The 20,166-nt window shown below is 25.1% G+C and overlaps 1 protein-coding gene across 1 annotated transcript in view; it reads left to right on the top strand.

Annotated features, from left to right (window-relative positions):
• LOC100210864 (DNA-dependent protein kinase catalytic subunit) overlaps window positions 1-20,166 on the top strand; it is a 203,249-nt gene that overhangs the window by 164,302 nt on the left and 18,781 nt on the right. The window contains exons 73-78 of the mRNA XM_065800401.1: window positions 25-230; window positions 295-379; window positions 1,984-2,139; window positions 3,722-3,790; window positions 19,806-19,941; window positions 20,024-20,091. Of these exons, the coding sequence (XP_065656473.1) occupies window positions 25-230; window positions 295-379; window positions 1,984-2,139; window positions 3,722-3,790; window positions 19,806-19,941; window positions 20,024-20,091 (720 nt within the window). The remainder of the gene's footprint in view (window positions 1-24; window positions 231-294; window positions 380-1,983; window positions 2,140-3,721; window positions 3,791-19,805; window positions 19,942-20,023; window positions 20,092-20,166) is intronic.

Genomic DNA, 20,166 nt, shown 5'->3' on the forward strand with positions numbered 1-20,166 from the left:
ATTTATGCCCACTTTTTTTTCCAGAGCAGTCAAGTACCATGTTGGATGTTTCTAGGTTGGATTAATCAAATTGTTTCAATGATGGACATGCCTATAGTTGTCCATTTAAAACAAATTATTGATGGTATAGCAAAATCATATAAACAAGCATTGTCTTACCCTCTGAAAGTAAGCAGCAAACAGTTTACTTTCTCCACTATTGGCTCACAAAACAAAGAATATTTGAAGTGGTAGGTCTGTTGTTATTATTTTTTTATATTTTAAATGGATCTTTTTCTTTATTTCTTGTTATAGGCTACTGAGATGTGTCAATATACCAGTTATAGATGAATATGCAAGTGCTCTCTATCAGCTTTCTGATCCTGTCAGTCTTGTTAAGGTTTGCTCTGATCTTTAATTATTTTTGTATATATATATATATATATATATATATATATATATATATATATATATATATATATATATATATGTTTGCACTAAGCATTACCCATTTAAAATCTTTTTGTTTATGTACACCAAAAGTTAATTTCTAAAATTAAATATGAAAATTTTAAAATTTAAATATGAAATTGGGAATTAAACGTTTTTACAATAATGTTAAGAAATTAAAAAAATACAAATTTTTATACCAATAAATTATTCTTGTTAAATGTTTCAGTAATGTTGCTTTATACAAAAAAAATTTATTTGAACACTCAATTTTGAAATTTATAAAATATAACTTAAAAATAAGTTTATTAAATATAAAATAAAAATAAAGTTATTATGTTTTTAATTTACAATATCGGACAAAACATGGTGGACAAACTCATATTTAGAACAAAAATTGATTAAAAACTAAAAAAAAACTAGTAAAACAATTGAACATATTATTTTTTATGTAGTTTATTGTGTTATTAACAAAACTTAAAATTTTTGAATCATTTATAACACATTTTCCCTAACAAAATACATTTTTCTTTGGACAAAACAAGGTGGACATTCAAAAAATCGACTGAAAATTCGAAAAATTTCAAAAATTAACTTATTATTTTTCAAAAAAGTTCAAAAATTAACTTAATATTTGACAAGACCTTCTTTACTTTTAATTACTGCTTTCATTGTTTGATGCATAGACTCAATTAATGAGTCAACAATTCTCATATCAATCTCTCGCCAGGCCTTCTTGATTTGTTCAAATAACTACTCACTGGTCTTCACATTTGCATGCTCAATCTTATTGTCAAATATTTCTCAGAAATTTTCTATGGGATTCAAGTCAGGGTTTTGTGCAGGCCACTCCATTATGGTGATATTCTTGTCCTTGAACCATTGTTTTACAAATTTTGATGTATGTTTGGGATCATTGTCCTGTTGAAAAATCCATTTTAAAAAGTGTATTAGTTTAAAAAGGACTTTTAAAACAATAAGCAATACAGTGGTATAGTGGTGTTGATTGTGTTGTAGTGGTAGAAAAGAATGTTAAGTTGATTTGTAACTGCTATTGTTGTTGTCGTTTTAAAGCTGTTTATAGAGTAAAGAACTATAATGCTTGCAACATCTTTTAAAACAGTTTTGTATTTTATGCTTAGTATTTTCACAAACACTTGTTTTGATTTAAGTTAAGCAAAATTATTTTCCATTTAATTTATATTCATGCAGTTATGAACATTCAGAATATCCTCAGATTGCAGGATTGTACTTAACTACATGAAGGTAAGGAAAAACATATTTTTTACACCCAACAAGGCCGGTGTTCTTAATGTACATCAGTATTTTTTTACTTTTTTTTTAACATGATTTTGATTCTTTACAATTACAAAATTAGATTTAAAAAAATAAAAGAAGATAAGACAAACAAAGAAAATTTAATTTTGATTATATCTTTTTTACTAGAACTAAGACTGCTAGGTCATGTCTCCCTCATATTTGTTGTTTTTTTATCATTTATTAGTTTATTTTTATTACTATTTTTTAATAAAGTTTTTCCGATACAATTTAAAGGATTTTCTTGAGCAAATAAAGACTTATATTTCAAATGGTTCTAAAGATGAAATAAGAAAATGTTATAAATCTATCAATGATTTGTTGTTAAGTACAAACAGTAGACAAAGTTCAGAATCTATGCTGAAAGGGCGCGTTTTCATAGAATTTGCAAAGGTAATTTTTTTGTTTAATAATGAACGTCTTATAGTTATTTGTCTTATTATTAAGTCAACATGAGCAAACATAAACAAACATATAATTTATAAAATATTTACTTTATTTATACAAAATGGTAAACTGTTAAATAAATAATTTAAGACATTTAATGGTTAAAATAAACTATTTTACTATTTGTAAATAAATTTAACTCTACCGAGTGGTCAAAATCATTTTGGTGTATCTGGATAGTTTACTAATACAATATCTATTTTTATTTGGCATTTTTCATAACTATTTTTTACAATTTTGATAAGAAACCATCTTTAAAAAAAGAAAAACCATTCTTGCATTGACCTTTTCCAGAAATGGCATACTAGTTTTTGCACTCAACACTAGCATTTTTTAGGATAATATTTTGTAGAGTTAACTGTTTTTGGGGTGAATTGTCCTTTAACTTGCCCAGTCAAAAAATGGGTAGGAGTCAACGTTTTTTTGTGGCCATTTTTCTTCTAATGAATTAGGGAAACTCAGTTCATGTCACCACTCAGTATTGTTTTCTAACTCATTTGCTGATGTTTCTCTTGTTTGTAAATCCACTATTTTAATCTTTGTTTGTATGTATCTCCATTTTTTTAATTAAGTCTTTGATTAAATGTATCCAACGCGGTTGACTACGAATGGTCTCAATTTTAGGTTTTGATTTCATGTTCACAACTTAAAGACTTTTTTTTCAAGCTTCGAGGCTTTAATAATTTTTTCTGTAAGTCATAAACTGAAGAATGGCTTCAAGTAACTCAAGTCTTAATACACTGATAGATTGTGATGGACTCACACGGGCTTTCAACATTATAGTTATACAGGTTACTTCTCCTGTGTCAAATAAACATTATTGAGAAGCAACAGCACTAAGTTCAAGATGTGTTGATAATTTTTGTTTGCAAATTGTGTTGCAAGATGTGTTGATAATAATGTGTATTGACTGATTTGTTCTGGTTGAAGTTGTTTGTAAACATTTGGGAATGTTTATCATTAGGAAATCTTGAAACCATTGATCAACATTATTGATAACTTTAACTAGAGTTTTATCATCCCAATCAATTCCATCAATCCACAATTCTTGCATAATCATTTTGATGCAAATAATGTATGGTGATAAAAAATCTTATGGATCAAATAATGTTGCCATCTTTTTAAGCTATTAAAAATGATCCGAAAATGGAAATGATTTGAAACTTTCATGAAATGTGAAATATGAACATAATTTAGTATTTAATAACATATAATTTAGTATTTAAAATCATTTTGTATATTGTGGCAGTTGTAACATTTGACACTCTTTGAGCTATTAAAAACTTTTTTATCAAAATTATTTTATTAAAAGCTTTTATAAAATTTTTTTTAATGAAATATGTATTTTGATTTTTTTCTAAATATATTTACTTCTAAAAACATCTTTGTATGAGTATTTTACTATAAAACTTTTTATGTGTAAAATGTAATCTATAGCAACTGCAATCTATAGTAAATGCAGTAAACTTCGTAATCTAAATGAAAACTTTGTAATATATAGTAGATGATACATTTTTTATCATTACAGAAATTTTCAAGTTATGTGGAATCTCTGCTTGGAAAAGATGCCGAAAAAGTTCTCAAGATGTCATTAACTGTATTTTTTTGCATATTTATTATCATTATTACTTTTTTTTTTTGAATTTTGAAATTATAAAAATATTAAAATTGCGTTTATTAAAATGCAAAAGAATCAGTTTTAACAATTTTGTTCATGATTTATTTATTTTTTCAATATTAGTTTTAAATAATTTTAGTAAAAAAAAAAATTTTTTTAAATAGAGTTTTCTTTTCTTTGTCTAATTTTTCTAATGATAATCTTTTGAATATAATTAATAGTAATCTATGAATATAAATCTTATGCATAAATATTTGATAATTATTAGCATTCTTTATATATATATATATATATATATATATATATATATATATATATATATATATATATATATATATATATATATATATATATATATATATATATATATATATATATATATATATATATATATATATATATGGATATATATATATATATATATATATAAAAATATATATGGATATATATATATATATATATATATATATATATATATATAAATATATATGGATATATATATATGTATATATATATATATATATGTATATATATATATATATAAATATATATATGGATATATATATATTTATATATGTATATATATATATGTATATATAAATATATATGGATATATATATATATATATATAAATATATATATGGATATATATATATATATATATATATATATATATATATATATATATATATATATATATATATATATATCGCAGGAGTGGCGGTTGTAGCATTTGACACTCTTTAAGCTAATAAAAATGATCTGAAAACGGAAATGACTTGAAACCAGAAATGTGAAATACTATCATATAGTTTAGTATGCAAAAGTAAATGCATTAAAGTCTTAAACTTTTTTTAAAAATTAACTATACGTAGCGTGACAGTTGTAACATTAACTTATTACAACTTTGAACAAAACAACTTTGTCAGACTTCATCCAGCAAATGGCATGGTTTTGAAAAATACCTTGGGTGTGTGTATTTAGCACATCTTGATATTATTATATGTTAAGTTTTTTAGTTTTTACTTGAAGTTTTACAAGCATTTTATGTTTTTTTTTTTGTAGTGACCTAATCGTGGCAGTTGTAACGAAAAATCTAACATTAAAAACAACAAATAAAACAACCCAATCAATGATGTAAGAAAAAAAGTATGAATGATTATTTAAAACTATGTAAATTATGTTTAAAAAATGCACTATAACGTTATCAAAGTTCTCAATTATGGTTTTACAATACGATTCTTAATGCTTCATAACAGGACTGTTAACAAACTTCAAAACATGCTTTTACAACCCTTTTAAATCATGTTATGGTATGATAAATAGATTTCTTTTTATAAATTTTTTGCTTAAAAGTGTTTTTAAGTTTAAAAAAAAGTTATGGAGTTTAGCATGTGTTTTTATAATTTTTTGTTTTTTTTTATAGTGTGTATATATATATATATATATATATATATATATATATATATATATATATATATATATATATATATATATATATATATATATATATATATATATATATATATATATATATATACATATACACTCACACAAATATATAGTATAAAACACATACTAAACTCAATAACTCTTTATTTAACTATTTAAAATTATTTTTGAGTAAAACCTTATTTAAAAAAATCAGTTTATCATACCAAAGCATGGTTTTAATGTTGTAAGGGTTGTATAATGCTTATTTACAGTCCTGTTGTGTAGCGTTAAAAATCGTATTGTAGATTCATAATTGAGAACTTTGATAATAATATAGTGTATTTTTTTAACATCATATACATGGTTGTATAATCATTTATACATTTTTTCTTACATCATTGATTGCGTTCTTTTATTTGTTGTTCTTAAGCATCACATTTTTTATTACGACGATCATTGGTGTGACCGCCATGGCAGAAAAAACATAAAATTGCTTATAAAACTTCAAGTAAAAACTATGAAACTCAGCATATAATAACATCAATGCGTGCTAAATACACACACCAAATGTTTTTTTTTACCACGTCGTTCGCTGCATTAAGTCTGGCAAAGTTGTTATGTTCAGAAGTGGTAAAAAGTAAGCATTATGACAGTCAGGCTATGTAGAGGTAATTTTTGAAAAAAGTTAAAAGACTTAAATGCTGTAACTTTTAAATACTAAATTATATGTTATTAAATACTAAATTATGTTCATATTTCACATTTCATGAAAGTTTCAAATCATTTCCATTTTCGGATCATTTTTAATAGCTTAAAAAGTGTCAATTGTTACAACCGCCACTCTCGTGGAGATGCCCATATATATATATATATATATATATATATATATATATATATATATATATATATATATATATATATATATATATATATATATATATATATATATATATATATATATTTATGTATATATATTTATTTATATATATATTTATTTATATATATATATATTTATTTATATATATATATATATATATTTATATATATATATATACTCCAATCATCTGGTGTTTCAGCTGGAAATTTTTGATTCACGACAGCTTCTGTCACATTCCATGTAGGAATGATCCCTAATTGGAAATGAAACAGTTATGCTGTCAAATCTCTCTGTTTTATGAAATAGATAATACAAGAAATGTAAGGCTGTCCAGTTTTTATATTTCCAGCTCATGAATCACAAAACAACTAGATATGCTTTACATTTTGAGGCAATTAATAACTAAAAAATCATGCAGCATAAAGCAAACATCATCAGACCCTTTATTGTTTACGTTTTCATTATAGCAATAAAAATACACTTTTTGAGTAGGAAGTATGTGACTGTTAAAAAAGTAAAATGACAGTTGCCTAGAGTAATATACATCTTGTGTTGAAATGTTAGGGCATTTTATATTTTTTTGGAAATCAAAGCATATTGCTTCACAGTCAAAAGTGAGTGTATTGACATGCAGATCTTTTCCTATGATAAAACATTTCAGCTTTGATGAAGCTTAAGTGATGCATTTAAAACATTTTTATTTAGTAACAAATTATTAGCAACATCAGAAACACTAGGCAATTGACAATCTATTGCATCTATTTTTTTCTTTGTTAGATCACAAAATGAGCAAATGTCTTTTCTAGGATATCCAAATAAAATGTTAAATTTTGTATTGAAAACTTTATGATAACTTTCATACAGATACTTTTCTAAAGGATACTTTTCTTTAAACATTTTGAAAATATTATAAAATAAAATACAAAGCAGTATGGTAAGACATAAAGAGTAAAGCACTACAAGCAAAACGCTCATTTGAAAAGAATCTTGTAAGTAAATCTACTCACAATCCAAAACTACTATTCAAATGTATTAACAGTAAAAACTTAAAATTTAAAAAATACCATCTGAGCTTTAACATCCAGTAATGAATTAATTAAAGAACCTAACCAAATAGTTAAGTCAGTCTTTACCAGGGACAGTACCAATAATTTACCAATTTCAAATAATTACTTTTTGTCTTACCCTTGTGAGGCAATAATAGATAATATAATTAATGTGAAATTAATTTAAGAAAAACTTCTTCAGTTAAATGAATATAATTCTTCAGGATCAGACATTAATAGTTTACATTTTGAAAATATTCAAGTCTTCTGTAAGGTAAAGCCTGGTAAATTTTTTTCTAGACTGTCCTCGAAATGACTTACTATGCTCTATCATACTAATATTTTTAAAAAGACTTTTGTTTTTACAAGGTAGACCTAATAATTAAAAACATTGAAATATCATTTCTGAAAAAAATTGTATCATTATAAAAAAAACTGCAAATAAAAATATATAATATATATATATATATATATATATATATATATATATATATATATATATATATATATATATATATATATATATATATATATATATATATATGTATATATATATCAACACTTTGGAATTAGGCTCAGCATTTGGCAATGTTGACCTAACTGTGAATCTAAAAGTCTTTGATGGTTTTTATGTTTTATGGTAACCCCTTAGTGCCAAATTTCTTTTGCCAACCTTATGCCGACCACTAACCATTTGAGGTCGACAATTTATTGTCGACCTCAAATGGTGATTTTTTTGTTGCTCATAACCCCTCCTCCACTCCCGCTGGAGGGGAGGGGGTATTATTTATTTTAACTTATTTATAATAACATATATAATGTCTCATTTTTGCATAAGATATCATAACATTTATGTTCAGCGGTTGTAAAGTAGCTTTAGTTATAATTTACATTATTACTATTATTATACTGCATTAAATCTAACAGCTGTATTTTTGTAAAATCAATGAACTTGATATAATATTCTTTTAATTAATTATTTTATTTTCTATTTTATTTACATATTTTAAATTGTTTCAAACAACTAGAATATTTAATTTTCTATAAATTTTTAACCGTAAAAAAAATTATTTAAAACTCTAACAAAATAACCTATTAATTTGAAACAGTTATAAAAAACTATTAAAAATGACGAAAACATTATCGTGATAATTGTTAAAACTTAACATTTTCAGGAAAACCTGCACAATCACAAACAAGAATGATAATTAAATTCTTATAAAGTAAGTTTTCTTATCTAAGTAACCTTATCAAATTCCCATGATATTTCTATCTATTGCTTTTTCATTCAATGTATTTTTTAATAAACGTTAGCGTTTACTTTTTTCATTCAATAAAATAAAGCGAATAAAAAAAATGTGTCTAAATAATAGAATCTTTTACGATCTAATACTTTTTTTGATTTTTGATTTAAGTTTTGACAAGTAATACGCAATATTAAACTTTTTCCGTAACGAGTCAGCGTCTTTTACGGCCATTTTATGTAAACCACGCCCGATTGGAGTATTATGAATAACATGGTTAGATAATCAAAACTGAACCTAATGTTGTTTGTTGATGAATTCGCATGGCCTCTTTATGTTGCGCTCTGCTTAAGTGCGATGCCAGTGAATCTTTTTTTATTGATATTGTTCCTGGTTTAATCCAGGTCATGGAAAACAATTCTGTTTGACTTATCCGTTTTTCAAATTGTTTACATAAACAGCATCTTAATCTTATAACTTCATTTCCATTTAAATCATATTCTAACTCGCAATTAAAATGTTTTTCCCACTTTTTAACTGTAGATAATCATCATCTGTGGTCATTATTTGCATCCATTTATTGCTATTAATTTAAAATTAGCAAGTGTGCTAACAAACTTTAAAGTTTTTTTTTAATAACTATTTAGAGTCTATATTACCTTCCACTATTCTTCGCAAAATAAACTTATAAAAATATCATTAAATTTGTTTATAATGAATGAGCTAAATCTGAATAAAGCCCTTGAGAATTTGAGTTAAGAAATTGACTTTTTAATCAATTAACTTTTATTTCTTTTTTCAATCAAAATCTTTTATTTCTTGATTCGAATAGGTATTTAATAGTTTGTTTTTTATAAATTTTTCCTTCCTTAAACAATCGGTCTTTTTCCTGCATTTGAACATTTTTGCTAATTGGTTTTCTAAATCTTTTATTTTTCTTTTCTTTCACTTTATGCTCCACTTTAAAAAAAATTATCATTACAGAAGTCACTGCAGTTTTATACTGTAAAAGAACACTAAATATTCGCGAATAGAGTATTAATCTTCTAAAATAAAAAAAGAATAATCACGAAAATAAGAAAGATCGCAAAAAAACAAATTTTAAGAAAAAACTATTTGCGAAGGTGCGAAAAGTAATCGCGATACGCTTAATTCGAGCCCTATATATATATATATATATATATATATATATATATATATATATATATATATATATATATATATATATATATATACATATATATATATATATATATATATATATATATATATATATATATATATATATATATATATATATATATATATATATATAACATATTGTAGGGGTTAAATAATTTCAAATGTTATTAATTTAATTTGAAAATATTATTTAAAATTGAACTATTTATATTTACATACCTGTGGCTGAAAGAATTTCTTTGATTTGCCTAACACGATTTTCTGTCAAAAAAAATATATATTTAAATTCTTTGATACACACATAGATCATAATATAATTTCCTAATTTATATATATATATATATATATATATATATATATATATATATATATATATATATCTAAAACTAAATTCTTGTTACATTTTTTATAACATGAACTTTAATTATTAAGATTACTATGAAGTTAATTTATATTATACAGGAGTTAATAATTTTTTGGTATCCTCTTGATTCATTATTCTTTAAAAAATAGAAAATTGTCTTAAAAACATTAAATGCACACAACAAAATAAATTTATTAAAAATAACTAAGTTTATTATAAATAACTAAGCAATTGAGTACAAATACTTTTCGAACAAAAAAAATTTAATTTACAACCAAATATGTGTATAACAAATTTAAAAAAATATGTAAACTTTGATCTTTTATATTGCATTAATGCGTCATATGACAAACCTAAATAAAAATTGTAACAGATAAGTAGACATATAAGAAAAGAAAAAAAAACAAACAAACTGGAAAACAGTTTACCTGCTTTTGGTAACCTGTTATCATACTTCATTTGCTGTCATGATGCAGCTTGTCAGTGTTGTTTTATGACGTTATTTCATGTTGGCTTTTAGTAAACTTTAGTATAATTTAAAAGATATCATGATAGATTTAAAATATTTTAATTAAAAAGAAAAATGACAAATGCTTCATGGAGCCAAACTATAAACATAAAAGATAAAAAATCAAATAGAGATATAAATAAATTGCATTTATATAGCTAAATATATTGTCTTGGTTTATAGTAAATTTTAAAAGCAGTGAGTTCAATAAATTAAACTACCAACTAATTATTTTTAACAATAGAATGTACCATCGTATTATGATGATTGGGTAATGAATCAGTTTAACTATATTTAAGTTTAATTGGTGAAAAAACAAATAAATTTTTAATTAAAAAAGGCCAAAACAAATCGAATATACAACAATATATTATTAACAAAAATTTACAAATTGAAAAAAAAAAATTACAAAATTTTTCTCCATACAAAATATATTAAATATATAACAGCCCTATCAGTTATGCTTCTACCAGACACTAAAGACAAAAAATGTACCTCAGAATAATCAATAAAATAATATTTACATATAAATAAGTATGTAATTATAATTTTTTTATAACTATAATCTAAACCAAAACTATCAACTAAAATAAACTTTAAATCCTAATATCTGTACCTCAGAAGACAAAGGTCGGTTGTCCAGTTTTTTGTGAAAATGAGTTATGTATGAGACCTTCTTAGTTTTTTTAGTACCTACAGAGGTATAAAGACTTGTCCTACGACAAGGTGAAACAAAGTTAGGTCAATATAAATGGTCTGGTGTCCCCACAATGTTCAAAGGAAAAATGTCTGTTTTCCAGAAATGACTTTTCACTTTTTTTATTCAACTTGTTTTTTTTTTTTGTCAAAATCATATTTCATGTGCCTTTAGACAAGTTAAATAAAACACGAAAAAAATTACATAAATTTAACCATAAAGAATAAGCCAATAAAGACTAATTATTTAACTATTTCCTCTCTCCTGAACAATTTCTAAAATGTAACAACCGACCTTTGACTTCTGAGGTACAGATACAAATGCTTCATTTATTTAACTATACTAATCATATAATTTATACTTAGTTTTTGTTCCAACTCTCCTAGAAGAAAAAATAAAATAAAGCTAAAGTACTTGAAGTTACAACTGTACAATACAACTGCAACTTCATTATGTGAAGGGAGATTGTAGCTACGTCCATCTTGCCCTTCAAGTAATGACATTTTTACAACTTACACTGAGCAACCTTCTATAGCTGCTCAATGAATTTCTTCATCTTTCACTTCAGCCATGTTTTTAAATGCAAGAGCAAATTCTCTTCACTAATAATAGTTTGCATTCGAAACATTTCATTACCACATTGTTGCATTCTAAAATTTACTGCTGCAAGTGGATGTATAGTTGACAATATGTCAGCAGAACAGATTTGGCCAAAGATTACCTATATGATGAAAAACTTGACCACATATTCTAAAACATGGTGGTCCATCATTCATGGGTTGAACTACATTAACTTTAAATAAAGCAAAAGAAAGACAGGCATTATAATTTCTAATATATTTAAAAAAATTAAGATTGGCATTTCCATCTGCATGTTTTCCTAAATTTAATTTTTTTTTTTTTAAATAGATCTTGTGGAAATGGTGAAGGTTGCAACAAAACTACCTTTCCATTATGGCAACATAAAAAATGTGTTTCATCAGGAAATTTCTTGGCATCACAATGCTGACAAATATAATTTATTTCTCCTAAATAATTATAAACTGGAATAGTATTACTTCTTGCTATACAATGCATTCTTTCGTATCTAGCAGCAATTCTAGCATTTTGTTGATTATTAATTACTTGCCTAAGCCAATCTTTTTCATTTCTGTGATGATTATTTTCAACTCGCCTAACCAAGCTCTCCTCATTTGGGTTCGAATTATTTGCTGTTTGCCGAGCAGCATCTCTAGCATTTTGTCGATTATTAATTTCATCTCGCCTAAGCCTATCTCTTTCATTTCTGCAACAATTAACTTGCCTATTAACATTTCCATTTTCTAAACTAATATCTGCTTCTAGCTTAATATCATCCATTAAACTTCACTTTTAATTAAAAGTAGTAACAAAGAATCCTAATCGAATCCTGAAGATTGTGATCTTTCCTATATAATTTTTTCTACTCCAAATAGCACACACAAATAGTTTTTATATATAACAAACTGTCATTTAAAATAAATTGTACAATAATCTTATGACTTTAAAAAACAAATTGTATATATGGCAAAATAATTTGTCTTGGCTTTTAGTGAATGATTAAAAGCAGTGATTTTTAATAATAAAATTACCTATTTATCATTTTTAACAATAGACACCAACGTGAAGGTATGCCAAATGTCTATCAACTCAAAAGATAACAAAAAAACAACATCACAACAACAACACATTCATATATAACAGAACATAAGTAACAACATTATGCAAAATGTTATTAAAATACATTATTATGTATTTTTAGAATAATTAATAATAAAAGCTTGAAAACACCTAGACCTAAAGCAGTAACAGTTTGACACTAAACACTGTCATGTAACCCTCTGCTATAAGTACATCACTTGGCTGGCAAGGTTGACAAATCTTGCTCTACACGTTTACCAAGTCACAGCACTTTGAAAACATGAAAGCAACATAATATAAACATATGTACTTACTATAAACAATATATATTTAAACTTATATACACATTTAAACACATTTATAAAACAATTATATAACACATATTAACACATACATAAACAATAAAAGAACATTTTACATTTTTATAAAAACACATTGATAAAAGAACTATAAAGCACATATTACCACATACACATACTTATCAAAAAAGCATATATGCAAACAATAAACAAGTGCAAACAAAAATTTTAAAATTGACACAAGAAAATTTTAAAAGATTCAAAGTAAACAATATATATATATATATACAAACAATACTCTTTACCTTCATTTTTTTTTTTTTTTTCATAAGAACTGTAATCCTCATAACAAAATTTAACCTTTACATACAATAACATGTGACATGCCATGTCAGTGTTGGCACAAAATTTTAATTTATTTTTCTAAATTTTTTAAAAAAGAACAAAAATAGTTAATAGCATCACAGAAATTTCAAAGTAGTAATAACCAATTTTACGGAAATAGCACTAGTATAACTTTTTTGTTGCATAAAAAATAATTAGGGTTTATCCATGCCCCTATTTTCCTTCTAAAAAATAAAATAATAAAAATTAAACTGCTAAAAAAAATTAACGCTAAAAGAAAAACTAAAACAAACAAAACATAAACGATTCAAAAAATTAATAGGAGTGATCCTTTCTACTTTATATCTAATAAAAATGTTATATGTTACTATTTTCTATACTTACTTCAATTATAATATGATCTTAAAAATGATTATTTATCTTAATATGATTTTTTATGTAATATTTCTAAACTAATATATAATAATTAAATTCCAAAAGGATAAAAGTTTTAATTCGCCTAAGAGATCTTTCTCCAATGAATGCATTTTGAGAAGGCACTCTTTCAAAGCCTTGTAACTAATGAAGCAGCATTAAACGTTTCTGTAGCAATTATATTATAGATAATAATTTAATTTTGCTTCTTTTGAGACTCAACATATTATACTTTTAAAGAAAAAATTTTTTCATAACATTAGGCATTAGATTTGTCAATGGTCTTGGGGCACCCCTAAAAATATTCTTAATTCAAAATATTTTTAAATCCAGTATTATTTTATTATTAAAAACACATTTAGTTACTTTCAAAAAAAGTTGCTTTGAGAACTACCTTAATATATATATATTGAGTAACTGGTGTGAGCCAGTGAGTGTGGTGTTAAGATACTATGACATTCGATTAGCTTGATTGCTGCTCATCCAGTAATCAAGATCTGCTTTAAAACTATAAAATGATTATGCGTTAACCCACTTGCTTTGCAAGCTATTCCATAAATTAGCTGATCTACTAAATAAAATGTTTTCATGATGTGCTTGGTTAGTGATTTCTTTGACATATTTAAAGCAGTGACCTCTTGTTTGAGTTTTTTGAAAACTAATTTTATCAATTGTTTCTAAATCATTGAAGCCATTAAAGAATTTTAAAAGTTGAATCATGTCTCCTCTTTGTCAAAGTAGTCAAGTCGAGAGCTTTTAGATGATTCTCATTGTTGATTTTTTTTATGTGTTGGTCTTAAATGAATTGCACGATGTTGGACTCCTTCTAATAAATCAATTTCGCCCTTTCGAATAGGTGACCAAACAATTGGTCACGCAAAATAAGCATAAAGTGTTCTCAGGAGTCAGGTATCTAAACAAACAGAGCATTTTCTTATCCGACTTTTGGTTGGCTTTGCATACGCATTTTATTACATGATTTTTTTATTTCAGATTACTTGAGAAGATACTCCAAGATCACTTTCAGATTCTGCTATGTTTAACTTTTGTTTATTGATATAAAGGGATGATTTTTTGTTATTCTGGCCAAAGTCCATGACCATACAATTCAAAATGTTAGATTTCACAAGCCAGTCTTAAGTCCACTTAAAAGCTAAATCAAGATCTTATTGTAAAGAAAGAGTTGATGCACAGGAAAGCATTTCATTCAAAATTTTGGTGTCATTTGCATACAGCTTGTTTATGTTTTTTAGAGTTTCTGGCAATTTGTTTATAAATTTGCTTGAAACTCCAAAAACAAGAGTGGTCCAATTACTGACCCCTGTGGCACACCACTGGTAATTTCTGCCCAAGAGGATACATTTTTGTCAACCACAACTTTTTGTTTTCTTTCTTTAAAAAATGTTTCAATCTGTCATTTGTCAATTGTCAGACCAGATATTCCATAAGCTGTTAGTTTATGTGGAAGTCTTTTATGTGGTACTGTGTCAAATGCCCTGGCAAAATTCAAAAAAACAACATCAACAGGTTTACCAAGTGTTTCAAGTATATTCGTTGAGCATGATTTATTTTTAACAAAACTATGCTGTTGCTTGACTATTAGTTTGAACTTATATAGAAAAGTTTCAAGTTTACATCTGATTATCCCTTCCATTATTTTACATGCAATTGAGGTGAGTGGTACCAATTGGTAGTTTCCTACTAAGATTTTTTTGCTTTATTTTTACAGAGGAGTGATATTTGCTAATCTAAATTGCACTGGCAGTTTGCTGGTTTTAAATGACTCTATCTATATTATAAATATCAAAAACATACTTTTGAGGGAAAATGGAAAAATTTGTGTATCAGTTGAACACGATGAAATTCAACACTCAATTTGATTAATAATGACTCGAAAACTACTTCACGCATTTTTATTACTTTTTGAAACAATGATGCTAATTAAATTATTTATTTCAATAATTTTTTATATTTTTAATTTGACAAATAAAATGTTTTAGTGAGTAGTTAAGCTGTTTTTTCTAAAAATCTTTTTTATCTTTTTTAATTTTTTTTTATACTTATTTCTTGCTTTTCAATAAGATTTCTTTTATAATTGGTCAATAACTTTTAATAACTTGCTGCTCATGCCAATTTACTTCTTTAGGTATAAATTTGACACCATTTTGTTCATACCATTCTAGAGCCTTCTAAGAGTAGCAGATTTTAGCAATATCATGTCAAAATATTATAGGTGTATTATATCTTTTAATAAATTTCAAAAAAGGGGCTTCTTTGGGCATTTTTTTATATACCAAGTTTTCAGAGTAATAAATGGTGTACTTTACAAACCACAGGAGCAGATTACTTTCCATAAAAGTAACTTGAGAGCAAATTTTCAGTTTATTGTATACTTGAATTTTTTGACAACATATCTACATTTTGACTGATAAAAGTTTTGTTAGCCTGTTAATTGTGAAAAATTATGTGGTAGTGGTATAGTGGTAGAGCAGTTGCTTCATAAGTGAAAATGATCCCCCACCACGTTCCCTGTAGTAATGTGCTCAACTTGTTTCTCTACACAGCGGCCTTGTTTGTCAAAGTTCATGTTTCAAATTTATAGTTGAGAGAGAGTTGTAACCACAATTAAAGTATTAAAGTAAATTAACACAAAATAAGTCCATTTTGCAGTAGGTTTCATTATCTTCAATTTTGCACAAGTTATCTCGGTTTAAAGTTTATAGAGCCTTTTTGAACAAAGAATTGCTTTAATTTCTTTTTATGACATGCATAGATTGATTTTGTTTATATCACTGTAAAATAAACCCAATTGAGAATCAAGAAACACTAGTCAACTTTGAAATGTCAATTTGTGACTTTAAAGGGTTTTGAAGAAAAGTTTCTAAAACTTTTTATTTTTATTTAATAGTTTTTTACTCATTTAATTTAATAACAATGATAACGTAACGTAACGTAACGCTTATGTATTAATCATGTGGAAGTTATTTTATTTTAAAGTGCGTTAATTACTTAAAAAACATCATGAGTCAAATTTATTTAAAATATTTATCATTAAAACAAATTTATTTTATCTAAACTTTTTAATCTTATTGAGATACAATATTCTGTGGTGTAGAGGTTAATAAATTTGATCGTGGTGCCTACACTCCTTTACTACTTGTTGGAACTGAACCAGGACCATTTTCATTTTTTTTTTAAAATATTTTTTTATTTATTAACTAATTGATGCTAATATATTAATATAAATAAATATTAATATAATAAAAGACTATAATAATAGTTAAGTAATTCAGCTAATAAATTACAAATGCGCGTAACACGTCTTGCTTTTAAAGAAAAGCGTTATCGTTAATGCTCTTACTCTCGAATCCTTAATCCAAGGTAGGTGGGGGCTGGGGAATAAAAGGAGGGGTGTGGGAATTTTAGTCTATATCTAATAAATGAATCCAGGGGGGGGGTTAATAAAAGGGGAGTGGGAATTATTTTTATGATACAATATAAGTATTTTTTATAAAAAAAAGTTTGGTTTATAAATCCGAATAATATTTTTTATAAAATACGCTTAAAACTATTTAATTCTAGCGTCGCTTGCGGTCAAATGCGCATTTTTGAACAGCTATTTTAGCATAATTTCAATAGGATTTAGTATGGTAAATCGAGATTTGCTATGTTGGCAATTTTAAAAACCTGTTTACACCTAAAGTTTTTGTTTTTAACGATGACTGAAACAATAATTCTTTCAATCATCAAAAATGATTATTATTTTCTAATCATCAAAATTCATGGAAAATATTGAAATTAGTTATTTTTTCTAATTTTTAAGGCTGATTTTCACTAATTTTTTTTTTTTTTTAGTTTTGAAATAAAAATTTTTTTTTTTTTTTTTTTTTGCTGACAATAATTAAAAATTAATAAAGGACGGGGGGGATCTTTATAAGCTTGGGGTGGATGGGAAAATTTTCCAAAAATCAATAAACGTCCCCCCCCCCTTCCTTTTTTTTTCAGGGACTCGATAATAATATTGTTTATAAAGAAATTCTTTAATGAAATTTTTTAACTTGGAATTTTTTATTTTTAACATTTGTTTTAAGTCATTAAAATTTTTAATTTTATTTCTTTTTCACTTATCAACACTCATTAGGTATGCATAATATATATAAGATTTATTTGTCTTCACTGGCTTTTCTTTACTTCTCAAAATAATTATCATTTACAAGTGTAAAAGGTTGCTAAAAACAGGCGCCCATGAACTTTTTTGTGTATATATATATATATATATATATATATATATATATATATATATATATATTTAAACAACTTTAAAATGTATTTTACAAAATAGAGTGCTCAATGTTCTCAAAAAACAGAGCAATTATAAATTAGTAGAAAATCACTTAACAAAAATTTTTTTCATTTAACACTGTGTTTCATCAATAAAGACATTTGTAATGACACTAAACATACTGCATTATTATGTAGAAATTATTTAGTATCAAATGAAAATGTATTATGTGTGATGACCTGGCCTCCTCAAAGCACAGACCTCAATCCCATTGAGTTACTATGAGATGAACTGGATAGAAAAATTAGAACTGTATGTCCAACATCAAAATCTCATTTATGGAACATTATAGAACAGAAATGGTATAATATTCAGAACAATTAGAAAATTAATTGAAAGAATGCCAAGAATAGTTAAAGTAGCAATTAAATCAAAGTTTTTTTGACGAAAAGAAAATTTAATTATTAAAATGGTTTTTTTAAATTTTTACAACATAAAACTGACTAATAATATATTTAATATTGAAAATGTATAAAAAATCTAATGTATATAAATAAATAAAAGGTTAGATTAAAAAAAAAAAACTTTTTGATGGTACTTAAAGTTTCATACCATTTTAGGCACTCATCAGCCATATATTTAAATCAAGAAAAAACCATTTAAAAAAACAGTTATTAAATTAAAAAATGACAATGGAATGAGTTCTGACGTCAAATAATAATATTAATAATAATAATAAAAATAATAATAATATGGAAAAACATCTTTTCTAATCGCTAGTGTCAAATTGGGATAGAAGGAATCTGTTTCTATATCTGTACTTAGAAACAATCTCACTTCCTTTATTTAATAGATTAGTGTTTATTATAATTTAAGGTTTCATATTTTTTGTTGAGACATAGTTTACAAGATTTAGATAATGGATTATTTGCTTTACATCACCTGAGAACTTTTCACTTAACTATAAGAACTAAATTAGCTTGTTTTAACTTTCGTACCTGCTTTGAGAGCTCAGTATCATTTTTGTATTTAGAAATGTTGAAAGATTTAACATGATTAGCATATCTTAATTTAAAAAGAGTCTCACTTATACCAATGTAGAATTTTTCATTAAGAGAGGAATCACGATTAGCAGTGGTTACAGTTGCTTGATATACATTGTTGCTTGTTAAACATTTATTAAACAATGAACAGAGATTTTTATTAAAGCAGTTACAGTTTGCTTGATTAGGGTTTGTATTGTTGCTTAAAATGTATTTGTTGCGTGAATTTATAATAGATTTTACACTTGGCATGCAACTGTAGATTACTTTGACTGTGTTCCTGTTAAAGATTTTATGCAGTTTGTTATTAATAGGAAAATGTTTGTCAATTAGTTTCAAAAAACATTTTTTCATGTTGGTGATAACATTTTTGCTAAATGGAGGGTTAAACCAAATGATGTTGTGGGCTCTGTTCCGTTTTTGAGTTGATATTGTTTGAGGATTATATATTAGACTACATTTATAAACAGAGTTTTATAAAGCTTCATTATATAGAGGAATAGTATTTTGAAATATTTCTTTGTTAGAAAAATTTGAAGAATATATATATATATATATATATATGTTTGTTATATATATATATATATATATGTTTCTAAGGAGTTTCAAGTAGCAACTCATCAAATCAATGAAAAGCTCAAAACGTATAAATATACTAATGCTTCGCTGAGTGATTACTCCTCTTGGCTGTCCAGTTTCCAACCAGATTTTTTTCTGGATCAACTTGAAGTACCTGGTGAGTAAGACAAAAGTTTTTTTTTCAGTCACAATAGTTTTTCATTTTGTTTTTGCTTTGATGCAGTTTGTGTTTTTTTTAGGTCAATATACAGGTGAAAGCAAACCAATGGTTGAGTACCATGTAAAAATAAATGGGTTTGATGAAAAAGTGAGAAATTAAGTACATAAATTCAAAAAATAAAAAATCTTTACTATGTATTTTTCAACTTTTAAATTTTTTTTC

The sequence above is a fragment of the Hydra vulgaris genome, chromosome 06 (genome assembly GCF_038396675.1).
Source record: "Hydra vulgaris chromosome 06, alternate assembly HydraT2T_AEP".
NCBI lineage: Eukaryota > Metazoa > Cnidaria > Hydrozoa > Anthoathecata > Hydridae > Hydra > Hydra vulgaris.